This window comes from Chelon labrosus (genome assembly GCF_963514085.1).
Source record: "Chelon labrosus genome assembly, chromosome: 24".
NCBI classification, from domain to species: domain Eukaryota; kingdom Metazoa; phylum Chordata; class Actinopteri; order Mugiliformes; family Mugilidae; genus Chelon; species Chelon labrosus.
The window spans coordinates 3,827,948-3,840,106 of NC_140357.1; the positions used below are offsets into that span (position 1 = coordinate 3,827,948).

The 12,159-nt window shown below is 37.9% G+C and overlaps 2 protein-coding genes across 3 annotated transcripts; both read right to left on the minus strand.

Annotated features, from left to right (window-relative positions):
- Positions 1 to 38: 38 nt before the first annotated feature.
- LOC311509527 (OX-2 membrane glycoprotein-like) lies at positions 39 to 3,049 on the minus strand (the record flags this gene model as incomplete). Its single annotated transcript, XM_084574766.1, has 2 exons — positions 39 to 2,559; positions 2,689 to 3,049. Coding segments are annotated over 2 exons (729 nt in total), but the record flags the coding sequence as incomplete, so codon positions are not given.
- A 1,640-nt stretch (positions 3,050 to 4,689) lies between these two features.
- LOC311509467 (OX-2 membrane glycoprotein-like) lies at positions 4,690 to 9,281 on the minus strand. 2 transcript variants are annotated; one of them, XR_014699838.1, is made up of 8 exons: positions 8,593 to 9,281; positions 7,919 to 8,260; positions 7,481 to 7,789; positions 7,365 to 7,400; positions 7,190 to 7,280; positions 7,062 to 7,100; positions 6,693 to 6,960; positions 4,690 to 6,503 (listed from the first exon to the last, which is right to left on the minus strand). XR_014699838.1 is itself a non-coding variant. In XM_084574690.1 (7 exons), exons 1-7 carry the CDS (start codon positions 8,756 to 8,758, stop codon positions 6,744 to 6,746), a joined length of 1,200 nt encoding a protein of 399 aa, XP_084430816.1. In that variant the 5' UTR covers positions 8,759 to 9,281; the 3' UTR covers positions 6,516 to 6,743. The 2 variants fall into 2 exon arrangements, 1 of the variants encoding a protein (XP_084430816.1); XM_084574690.1 differs by lacking the exon at positions 4,690 to 6,503 and having other exon boundaries at positions 6,516 to 6,960.
- Positions 9,282 to 12,159: the final 2,878 nt, after the last annotated feature.

The window sequence follows — 12,159 nt, forward strand, 5'->3', positions numbered from 1 at the left end:
CAATGTAAAAAATTAATTCCCTTAATAAATAATAATGATACAATTCACATAACAGGTTCACTGGCATGTCCAAAAAGCCACAAATGAAATAAAGAGTTATGATTTTGCCCTATAATGTGTTTTATTACAGCACATGTCTCCTGATATCCCCCTGTTTACACCATAATGGAACAACCTCACTACTTTCACTTTCATCATTATTTTTATTTTACACAGCACCATCTTGTGGTCATGATGTGTAATTACTATTCCAGAAGCAACACATTGAGTCAGAGTGGAGAATTAATTCTGAGTAAATACACAATAAGGACGTTTGATTGGTGCATTATGGATGTTGGTTGCAGTCACAGCAGTAATACAGTTGTTCTGTTAAAGATCTAAGTTTAAGAGACCTCTAAAAGAACAACATTGCACAAGTATTCACAAAATACAGAAGTAAGAGGTTGTAAATAAATTAACGGCATCTGAAGTGTTAAAGGTGAGTGACACTCAGCGGGAGGAGTTATAAAGTTTGATGGCAACAGGCAGGAATGACCTCTTGTGAAGTTCTGTTATAAAATTCCAAGTTAAAAACTAGAAAAAATAAAAAAAAGACTGCAAAATAAATAAAATAAAATAGTAGAAAATATCTACAGACAAAACAAGAGACAGGACTATCTAGCTGCAGAAGCAACACATAATAACAGAACTCAGTCTTGTACAAAACTGTACAACTTGTTGTAGATGTGGACAAACGCCGTTCTCTCACCCACTTTGTCACAGTGCACATATCAAAAAAAGGCACAACGTTCACAGTTTGGAAAACTCCAAGATGCTACATTTTAAGCACAATCCGATTACTTCTCACTCAGACATCCTAAATCTCTCAAAGCAAACATTTCTCACAATCATTTAACACATTTTTTTGCCTCCTGGCTTTAAGAGTAAGAAACACCGTCATTACAAACTAGTGTCACTCATGGCACCTCGTTCAAACTCACCAGGAAGAACTTCAATCCTGTGTCCTTTTAAGAGGAACACTTAGCATATTTATTTGGCTCATTATTAACACTTTTGGTGGTGGTAGAGTTTTGAGTCGATCACATTAGAGTTTATTTGATGAGGTAAGAATGTGATGGCTGTGTGTATAGTTTAGTGGAAGGTTTGAGAAAAGGTGACACAGCTTTTAGTGATTGGTAAACTCTCTTCATATTTTCCCTTAAACAAGATGTGGTACAATAGATATGTAGTAGTAGATATGGATGAAAGTGATGGTTAGGATTCTGTTTTCTGAGGTCTGTGACTTTAGTAAACCATCATCTAATCACTCCATCCATGAGTCCAAGGTTTGAAGTTAATGCCATATCTGAAGAAGTATTTACGAGTTTTTCCTGAGATATATACTTCACAAAAATGGGACAGAGCTAGGGACGGACAACTTGAAAACGCAGGAATTCTTAGTTAGAAATGCATCACAGGAAGGAAGGAATTCAGTAGCCGTTGTCATTCAAATGATCCATCGTGGAGACGTTAACGAAAAAACTGGCTGGGAGTAACAGTGGGTTCATTCCCAGATTCATCAGATGAAGACTGGGTCGCTGCTTCTCTAGTCGTCCATCACAGAGGCATCTAAATTAAACCTTACTGGTGTTGAAGATGAATCTGATTTGCTGTTTGTTTGGTTTTTCTCAGGTGGTGTCCGTTTTCTGAGCCCGGTGTTCTCATTTGTCACTAAAGGTGATTCAGCCCTTGAAATAAAAACAGGCAGTAGCCACCAAATTAGCCAGAAAGAATCAAAACTATAAAATGTAGTGAGTGAAGAAGAGTGACAGAATGAAGAGTGACTCACTTCAAAGTATTTTCTGGCCTCTCATCCCTCTGAGGCTCCCTGTTTGACCAAAAGAAAGGTTTAAGAACAGTTAAACATTGATCAGCTGACTGACACACAACGACAATGATACTGTTTGAAAGATGTACCTGTTATGAGTTTCTCTTCCAAGTCTGACAATGATCACTGCAGCAGCAGGACCAATGGTCAGCAACACAGGGACTATGATGAATAAATGTCCTCCTATGAGAGAAAGAGCAACAAATATTGATATGACAGACTCAGCAATGATAATAAAGTAACAACACAATGTATAGAAATACTAACTTGAGACCACATGAACATTAACTGCATCGTCCAAACCTGAAAACAGAAACCCAGACATCAGGATCTCAAAGTAATCATCAGTCTATAAATGTGTGATCTCTGAAAGTGTTTCTCACCATCAGCAGACGTCGGTTTGAGCCCAGGAATGGTCTCCAACACCTCTATCTGAGGACCAGAGAGCACTCCAACTGTACATCCAACCTGTGTGCTGTTTAGATGGAGAGCTGACAGCACAGCTGTAGTGGTGACAGTGACTGTACCGTTGGTGTTGGACACACTGACGCTGTTGTAGTGAGTCAAGTTGTGGTCTTGTGGTGTAGCTCTCAGTGTTACAGTGGGAGCAGGTCGACCTGTGGCTGAACAGGACACAACTAACTCTTCAGTAGAGTTTGATCCTCTGACATGTAGAACAGGTTGATGCAGCTCTGCAAAGAAAACACATTGAACAGATATCACCATGAACATGTTGTGTCCAGTCTGGTAGTTTGTCTGAGGATCAAGAGTCACCTGTTATGATGAAACAACATCAAACTGGAATGCAGTCAGGTTCTTACCATAAACTTGGAGACATGTCTCTCCTTTCAGAGCTCCATCAGGGAAGGAGTTGAACAAACAGAGATAGCAGCCTTCATCCTGCTCCGTCACATTATTGATGACTATGGAGTTGTTCTGAAGTCCAGCATCTTCAAACTCTACTTTATCTTTGAAGTCAGGATTCACTGTTTGACCAAAGATTTTGTTGTAGGTAGCAACATTATAGCCTCCTCCAGATGAGAACTTCTGCCATGTGACTTGAAGGACATCTTTAGTTTCCATGAGTTGACACTTTAAAGAGACTTTGTCTCCCACTGCTGCCATCACAGTCTGCTGTGTCTGGATCACAGCTGGTAGACCCGCTAGGAGGAAATAACATGAAGGTTAAGGTCCACCTACATTTAGAGCAAATGTCTTGTCTTCTCATCATCTTCTATACAGCTGACCACTGGTTGCAAGAGTGTGGTTGCCTAGGTAATCCTCTTGTATATTTCCCACCTCATATGTCTAGATATCTAGATAGATAGATAGATACTTTATTTATCCCGTGGGAAATTTGGTGTCCAGTAGCGTTATCACAAACAGTCGAAGATATGAGTGTCTGAAAATATTTGTTGTTGCTGTTTAACATTTTAATTTAATAAACAGATTAACAGTTCAATAAAACACTTCATTTCAATATAAAGTATCAGAAGAGTTATTAGGAGTTCAATTCACTGAAAATATTTAAAAAAGCTATTACTGTTTATAAAGTTTAACTTATTCAAAACAGGCATAATAAAAAATCTTAAAACCAAAATGTCAAGTTTTAGTAGAGGACACAAGTTTTCTATCTCACCTTCTGAAAAGATCCCCAACAGAACAGGGAAATATAAGACTGCACTGTATGACATTTTGAATGAATGTGCGCCAAAATGATCACACTCTGGCGGTTACACACTCACAGCCAGTACTTTGAACTCTGTGGGTGTCAAAAAGGAAGACAACAATATAAAAAGTCATCCTTTTAATAAATGATAACTGTACAAATTAAATAACGGGTTCACTGGCATGTCCAACAAGCAACAGATGAAATAAAGAGCTATGATTTTGCCCTAAAATGTGTTTTATTACAGTACATGTCTCCTGATATCCCCCTGTTTACACCACAATGGAACAACCTCACTACTTTTACTTTCATTATTATATTTATTTTATACAGCAGCATCTTGTGGTCATCTTGTGTTATTACCATTTCAGCAGCAACATTGAGTCAGAGTGGAGAATTAAAGGGAAACAACTGTTTTTTACAACCTGGACCTTATTTCTGGCATAAGATATGGACGTTTACTCACCAGTATAACTTTTGTGTAATTCGTAGTCTTTCGGGAGATAATTAGATCAGCATATATCCATATAGTGGGAGTGACTGGGGCACCGAAACGCAGCCTATAAATAACGCATTATCTGCTGTGAAACTCGTTCATTTCACCAATATTTTGTTATGATACACTAATGATATTCCCTGTTGAGTGCGGAGTTACCTGTCATCATCATCTGGGGTCTGTAGATTGACCTACAGACCCTGGATGATGTCTTATGTCCTGGAGGATGTCGTCTAAGCACCGCGTGCACCCACCACAGTCGACTTGTTTACCTGTAATTTGTCTGTCTGCTGCTCAGTTAAATTGAAATATTATACATATTTTTGGCCTTTACTTACGCTACAATGGATATTAATGGGTCGGGAAATAAAAACCCAACATGTACAACAAAGACATGTTGAATCTGTTAACTGAACCTACAACTAAGTGTTATTTCGACAAATATTAATATGTGACTCTGTGGAAGTGGGGAAGCTGATTCTTAAACTTAACTCTGTTGGTCGATAATTCGGCAAATGTGGATCAACATCACCATCTTGTGGGAATAAGTTGGGAGTAGGGAATAAATTCCATGTAAATACACAATAAGGACATTTCATTGGTTTATTATAGATGTTTTTAGTAGTGTTTGAAGTCACAGCAGTAATATCCACCTTACAGCATCTTACAGTTGTTTAAAAATAAACAAGTTCATAAGTTTAATTAAACTGGCTGCCAAACGAGACCTCTAAAATCTAATCAAAATAACACCCCATATAATTCTATTAGATGTATATTAGAAGTACATTTACAGATATTGTAGCTTTGGCTCTAAATTTACAGCAGCTTGTGATTCAACACAAAGAAAGATTTTACAGTTTCACTTCATTATTATTAAATGTGTTGTAGCTTCCTGTTTGTGCTTCGTATTTCTCTGTCCCATCATTCTTTCCTTTTGAATCTCTTCTGGTCTGAGTGATCCGTCACTCTGACATTAAAAATCACGACTGTCTGGGTGGAGCAGTGGATCCATTCCCAGATTCATCAGTCAACAGTTGACCAGATGGCCGACTCCCCTGCGTCCTCTAAAATGTGTTTTATTACAGCACGTCTCCTGATATCCACCTGTTTACACTACAATGGAACAAACTCACTTCTTTCACTTTCATCATTATTTTTATTTTACACAGCACCATCTTGTGGTCATGGTGTGTCATTACTATTCCAGCAGCAACACGTTGTTTCAGAGTGGAGAATTAATTCTGAGTAAATACACAATAAGGACGTTTGATTGGTGCATTATGGATGTTGGTTGCAGTCACAGCAGTAATACAGTTGTTCTGTTAAAGATCTAAGTTTAAGAGACCTCTAAACAAGACAACAATATTTCGTTTTTTTTCTCATTTTTATTTTGTTGTTAAAAAATAGAAACAATAAAAAAAATACTGCAAAATAAATAAAATAAAATAGTAGAAAAAATATCTACAGACAAAACAACAGACAGGACTATCTAGCTGCAGAAGCAACACATAATAATAGAACTCAGTCTTTTACAAAAACTGTACGGCTCAAACAAATAAATTATAAGCATGGTTACACCAGCAATGTTGTTGTAGATGTGGACAAATGGCGTTCTCTCACCCACTTTGTCACAGTGCACATATCAAAAAAAGGCACAACGGTCACAATTTGTAAAACTCCAAGATGCTACATTTTAAGCACAATCCCATTGGTTCTCACTCAGACATCCTAAATCTCTCGACGCAAACATTTCTCACAATCATTCAACACTTTTTTTTTGCCTCCTGGCTTTAAAAGTAAGAAACACCGTTACTTCATGTTACCTCGTTCAAACTCACCAGGAAGAACTTCAATCCTGTGTCCTTTTAAGAGGAACACTTAGTATATTTATTTGGCTCATGATAAACACTTTTGGTGGCAGTCGAGTTTTGAGTCGATCACATTAGAGTTTATTTGATGAGGTAAGAATGTGATGGCTATGTGTATTGTTTAGTGGAAGGTTTGAGAAAAGGCGACACAGCTTTTAGTGATTGGTGAAGTTAATGTCATATCTGAAGAAGTATCTAGGAGTTTTTCCTGAGATATATACTTCACAAAAATGGGACAGAGCTAGGGATGGACAACTTGAAAATGCAGGAATTCTTAGTTAGAAATGCATCACACAATTTCACACGTGGCACTAAATGATAACTATGCAAACAATGCAAAGCGTCCCACCCCTCCTCATGGGTTTTGTTAGGTTGTCAGTTCAGACAGAGGAAGGACCCAAGGAAAAAAATAAAATAAAATGGCCAAAACATTAAGAGGAAACTACACCTGAAATTAAAGTAAAGCAGAATAATTCAAAAACTAAACCCTGACCATAGAAGCATGGCCGACATGACAGAAAAGGCGGTGAAGAAGATGAAGAGGGCGGAGCAGACGACCGTGGCAGAAAAAAACATCAAGGACAGGAAGTGAAACGTGGCCATCTAAGGAAAGAGAACCCAAAGAAATAACCAAAATAAATGAAACTAAAGAAAAAGTCTTTAACGAAAACAAAACACCACAACAATATTAACATACAGTGTATAACAAGTGTAAACATCAAATGAACAAAAAAGAAAAACCCTCCGTTAAGTATATTGGAGGCGTTTGAGCTGCCTGTTTGTGGTTCCTACCTCTCTGTCCTGTCAGTGTCCTTCAGTAGCCGTTGTCATATGAATGATCCGTCATGGAGACGTTAGCGAAACAAACTGGCTGGGAGTAACAGTGGGTTCATTCCCAGATTCATCAGATATAGACTGGTCGCTGCTTCTCGAGTCGTCCATCATAGAGTCATCTAAATCAAACCTTGATGGTGTTGAAGGTGAACTTGATGTGCTGTTCTCAGGTGGTGTCCGGTTTCTGAGCCCGGTGTTCTCATTTGTCACTGAAGGTGATTCAGCCCTTGAGATAAAAACAGGCAGTAGCCACCAAATTAGTCAGAAAAAATAAAAACTATAAAATGTAGTGAGTGAAGAAGAGTGACAGAATGAAGAGTGACTCACTTCCAAGTATTTTCTGGCCTCTCATCCCTCTGAGGCTCCCTGTTTGACCAAATGAAAGGTTTAAGAACAGTTAAACATTGATCAGCTGACTGAGACACAACGACAATGATACGGTTTGAAAGACGTACCTGTTAGGAGTTTCTCTTCTAAGCCTGACAATGATCACTGCAGCAAGACCAATGGTCAGCAACACAGAGACTATGATGAATAAATGTCCTCCTATGAGAGAAAGAGCAACAGATATTAATGTGACAGACTCAGCAATGATAATAAAGTAACAACAGAATGAACAGAAATACTAACTTGAGACCACATGAACATTAACTTCATCGTCCAAATCTGAAAACAGAAACCCAGACATCAGGATCTCAAAGTAATCATCAGTCTATAAATGTGTGATCTCTGAAAGTGTTTCTCACCATCAGCAGACGTCGGTTTGAGCCCAGGAATCGTCTCCAACACCTCTATCTGAGGACCAGAGAGCACTCCAACTGTACATCCAACCTGTGTGCTGTTTAGATGGAGAGCTGACAGCACAGCTGTAGTGGTGACAGTGACTGTACCGTTGGTGTTGGACACACTGACGCTGTTGTAGTGAGTCAAGTTGTGGTCTTGTGGTGTAGCTCTCAGTGTTACAGTGGGAGCAGGTCGACCTGTGGCTGAACAGGACACAACTAACTCTTCAGTAGAGTTTGATCCTCTGACATGTAGAACAGGTTGATGCAGCTCTGCAAAGAAAAGACATTGAACAGATATCACCATGAACATGTTGTGTCCAGTCTGGTAGTTTGTCTGAGGATCAAGAGTCACCTGTTATGATGAAACAACATCAAACTGGAATGCAGTCAGGTTCTTACCATAAACTTGGAGACATGTTCTTCCTGTCAGAGCTCCATCAGGGAAGGAGTTGAACAAACAGTGATAGCAGCCTTCATCCTGCTCCGTCACATTATTGATGACTATGGAGCTGCTCTGAAGTCCAGCATCTTCAAACTCTACTTTATCTTTGAAGTCAGGATTCACTGTTTGACCAAAGATTTTGTTGGAGGTGGCAACATTATAGTCTCCTCTAGGTGAGAACTTCTGCCATGTGACTTGAAGGACATCTTTAGTTTCCATGAGCTGACACTTTAAAGAGACTTTGTCTCCCACTGCTGCCATCACAGTCTGCTGTGTCTGGATCACAGCTGGTAGACCAGCTAGGAGGAAATAACATGATGGTTTTAAATGTCCACCTTAAATTGCCTGTCTGAAAACATATCTCTGGCTAAAATTATTTACCACAACCACACTTCAGATTCTGCATTCTTTCCACAACACGACTACTGATTGACCCACACTTTTATTTCATAAGACGTTAGTGTTAAACAAAATAAACCACTAAATAAAATTATTTAATTTTAATATAAATTGAGAAGTTGTTAAATTGGTAATTTATAATAATTAAAGTAAAAGTTTAACATATAATCAGCACATAAGTTAAATACTAAAACCTAACATTTTATATCTTAACACAAATAATCTGTCTCACCCATTGAAAAAGTCCAAAACAGGAAAAGCAACCGCAACAACGTATCATTGACCATGTTTACATGTTCTTTAGTATCCCGGTTTTGATCAGGTTTTTGAAGTATCCCGTTTTTGTGTTTGTGCATGTAAACACCACATCCCGAATTCAGAAATCGGGATATGCCCATTTCCCGATTTCAAGAAACCCGTTTTGCCACCTGGAGTACTCCGATAAGCCGGGATACTGGAGCATGTATACACCTTATCCCGATCTCTGACGGCTGTCTGCGCTGGCGCGAGTGACGCACTAGATATACAAACAACATGGCGGCAACGAGAACTTCTCAGTTTTGGAGCGACGAAGAGACAGAATTTTCCCTTAAAGTAATGAAAGAACTAAACATAACTACGTGTTTAGATGGCAGAAAACACCGAAATACTGATGTATTCAAATCTGTCGCGGAAAAGCTACGTGACGCTGGTTTTCCACCTCGCTCCGTTGAACAAGTTAGAAAACATTGAAAAATACGTAAAACACGCATGCGCAGATAGGATGCAGCGATCAGAAAACGGGTTTCTGGTATTTATCATGTATGCAGGGATATGAATAAACGGGTTTCTCTGTGCTCCATGTAAACTCTAGTGATGGGTCCGGCAACACCGATGCGTCGGCGCATGTGTCGGGCTCATAGAGCGAAACCTATGACGCCATAGAAACCCCCCGTGTCGGTGCGCGTATCGGTTAAGAAAAAGTCACGTGACCGACACAGACGCTGTTTCGTCCGTCACTGAGGCGCCAAACTGTGTTGAGAAGCGCATCTGTGAACGGGATGCGTCTCTGCAAAAAAATAAAAAATAAATCCTTGAACTTTTGAACGGGACAGCCAGTTTCCTTATTTCCTGATTCTCTGACCTTTCTAAATAATCTGCAATAATAGGGTGCAATAATAACGTGCAGTTGGTATTTTTCTCTCAATATTTTTCTCTCGCAATAAACCATGTGCAATCACAATATTTATGCAATAACAAACCACGTATGTACAGTCACAATATTTATTATTATTATTATTATTATTTTCTGGGTGTTTCGTATTTGGGGTTTATTCACTGTTTTAATATACAATTTGTGTAGGCTACATGTATGTCTGACAGTGTTGTATGCCAGTGTTTTTCCACCTTTTTTGAGCCAAGGTACATTTTTTTTCATTGAAAAAAATCACAAGGCACACCACCAACAGAAAATGTTAAAAAAAAGGAAACTCTGTAGCGTATATTAACAATATCAATATAACAATAGTCATTCTTGTCAAAGTGTCTTAAATAGAAATCAAATAAACACAAAGAAAAAAGTCTTATGATCTTTCATATTTCTGTTCATTCAGTGTGAAACCTGAGCCTGTTTGGATGAACACAGCTCTTGGCCTATAGGTACACAGGTATACACAGACACTTGACAATGGCATATTATTTGCAGATAATAATTCATTCGTTTTCAAAAATGTTTTTAGACCAATTAGGTGAAATTGGATAATTGGATCTATCTATCTATCTATCTATCTATCTATCTATCTATCTATCTATCTATCATATAATCCAATAAATATGAAAAATAACAAGCACAGACAACAACAGTAAATAGTGACATATATTTATTTAAAATGCAGAATTCAACAATCTGCATAAAACTGAATAGATCCTGTTACAGATGTACACAAAAAATATATAGAAACACATAAACACGTAAGAGATGGTCAGAACTATTCAGAAAAAAATAATAATTTGATGCTTAAAATGCATCAAAACTACACTGATTTAAGTTTTTCGGTTGAAGATGATGGATTTGGTTTGTTTTCTTCATCCTTCCTACATCTGCGCCATCTGGCGACATAGAGTGTAGATACCATAGTCCTTAAAACAAAAACAAAACATGTTTCATTCCGTGTGTTTCATCATTCAATCAATATCACACAATTAAATCATTCTGAAGAGAGCAAAGTTATAGGTATCAGAATTAGCTTTAAATATGCTGTAAACATATCATTAGCCAGGAGAACAGAATTAACATCTCAAATGTGACCATCTCCAAGAGAGAGGTGAAGGGTTCAAATAACTCTGCAGGTGAAGAATGACAGAATAAAGAGAGTCTTACTTCTTAATGGGTGATTCAGACACTGTAACCCTGTGTGACCAACAGAATGTAATGAATGTATCAGACGGTGTTGACATATGCAGTCAGCATCATATAAGCCACAAAGAAGGAAAAATAAAACACAGAAGATATAAATGTGAAAGATTAAATAACTCTGCAGGTAAAGAATGACTGAAACAGAGTCTTACCCCTCAATGGTTGTAGTTTCTGACATCTCTGCCCCCTCAACGTTTCCAGGCAGACTGAAGGATTTAAGAACAGTTATATGTTGTTTCTGTGTAGCCTCACAAAGTCAATTAATCATATTAATGTCAAGACACTTACATTACAGGAAGACATACAGGATATTCAATTTAAAATGACCTATTCTTGTTTCTTTATTGAAGCTGGTCAGTGATGCAGCAGCACAAACGATTAAATGAACCAAGTGACACATCCAGTATTCTAAAGTAAAGTGATATTAGAATCTGGTTGACATATGCAGTAACCATCAGATTAGCCAGCAAAGGAGAAGATTAAAAAGTAGATCTAAAATGTAATCTACAACAGAGTGAAGAATTATAGAATTAACAAAATATCTTACAGCTGACAGAGTCCATCAAGCGCCTCATCCATCTGAAGGTCACAGTGCTGCTGCCTGAAGGATTTAAGAACAGTTAACAAATGTATATCAGTTATTTAAAGGTTTTGTCTATGTAGCGTAACACAGTAAATTACTAATATATTAACTTCAATCTGAATGTGTTGACATGTTCAGTAAACATTATATCAGCCATAAAGACAATGAAATAAAAAGTAGAAGATATAAATGTGATAATAAGAGACTGCAGACAAAATCTCCAAGAGAAGGATGAAAGAAAAGAGATTCTTACTGCTGAGTGTCATTGGTTGTAGTTTTAGGTGTGGTGACTACTGCATCGCTGAGTGACAAACTGAAGGATTTAAGAACAGTTAAACATTTCTTAGCTATTTATGGGTTTGTCTATGTGGCCTCACAGTCAATAAGTCAATAAATCATAAACATATTAACTTCAAGACGCAAACATTACAAACACCTTAAAAAGAAAATGACCTTTTCTCGTTTCTTTGTTTAATATAGGCAATGATCCAGAATGCAGCAACACAACCACAGGTCACCACCAACAATATAACGATCCAAGTGAAGTCTACAAGAAAAAAAGGAAAACGTGACATGGAACAGCATTTATAAACTGATCACAAATCAAACCCAGACTGACTGAAATCTCTGTGATCAGATCCAGATTGATCACCTAAACCTGAAAACAGAAACCCAGACATCAGGATCTCAAAGTAATCATCAGTCTATAAATGTGTGATCTCTGAAAGTGTTTCTCACCATCAGCGGACGTCGGTTTGAGCCCAGGAATCGTCTCCAACACCTCTATCTGAGGACCAGAGACACACCAGAGAGGACCTGCA

Coding starts and splice junctions, on each gene's coding strand:
- LOC311509467 (XM_084574690.1), bottom strand. CDS start 8,758: ATGGGCATATCCCGATTTCTGAATTCGGGATGTGGTGTTTACATGCAC. Junction 7,790..7,918: donor AACATGTCTCCAAGTTTATG/GTAAGAACCTGA, acceptor TTTTCTTTGCAG/AGCTGCATCAACCTGTTCTA. Junction 6,961..7,061: donor AGGCCAGAAAATACTTGGAA/GTGAGTCACTCT, acceptor TTTTATCTCAAG/GGCTGAATCACCTTCAGTGA.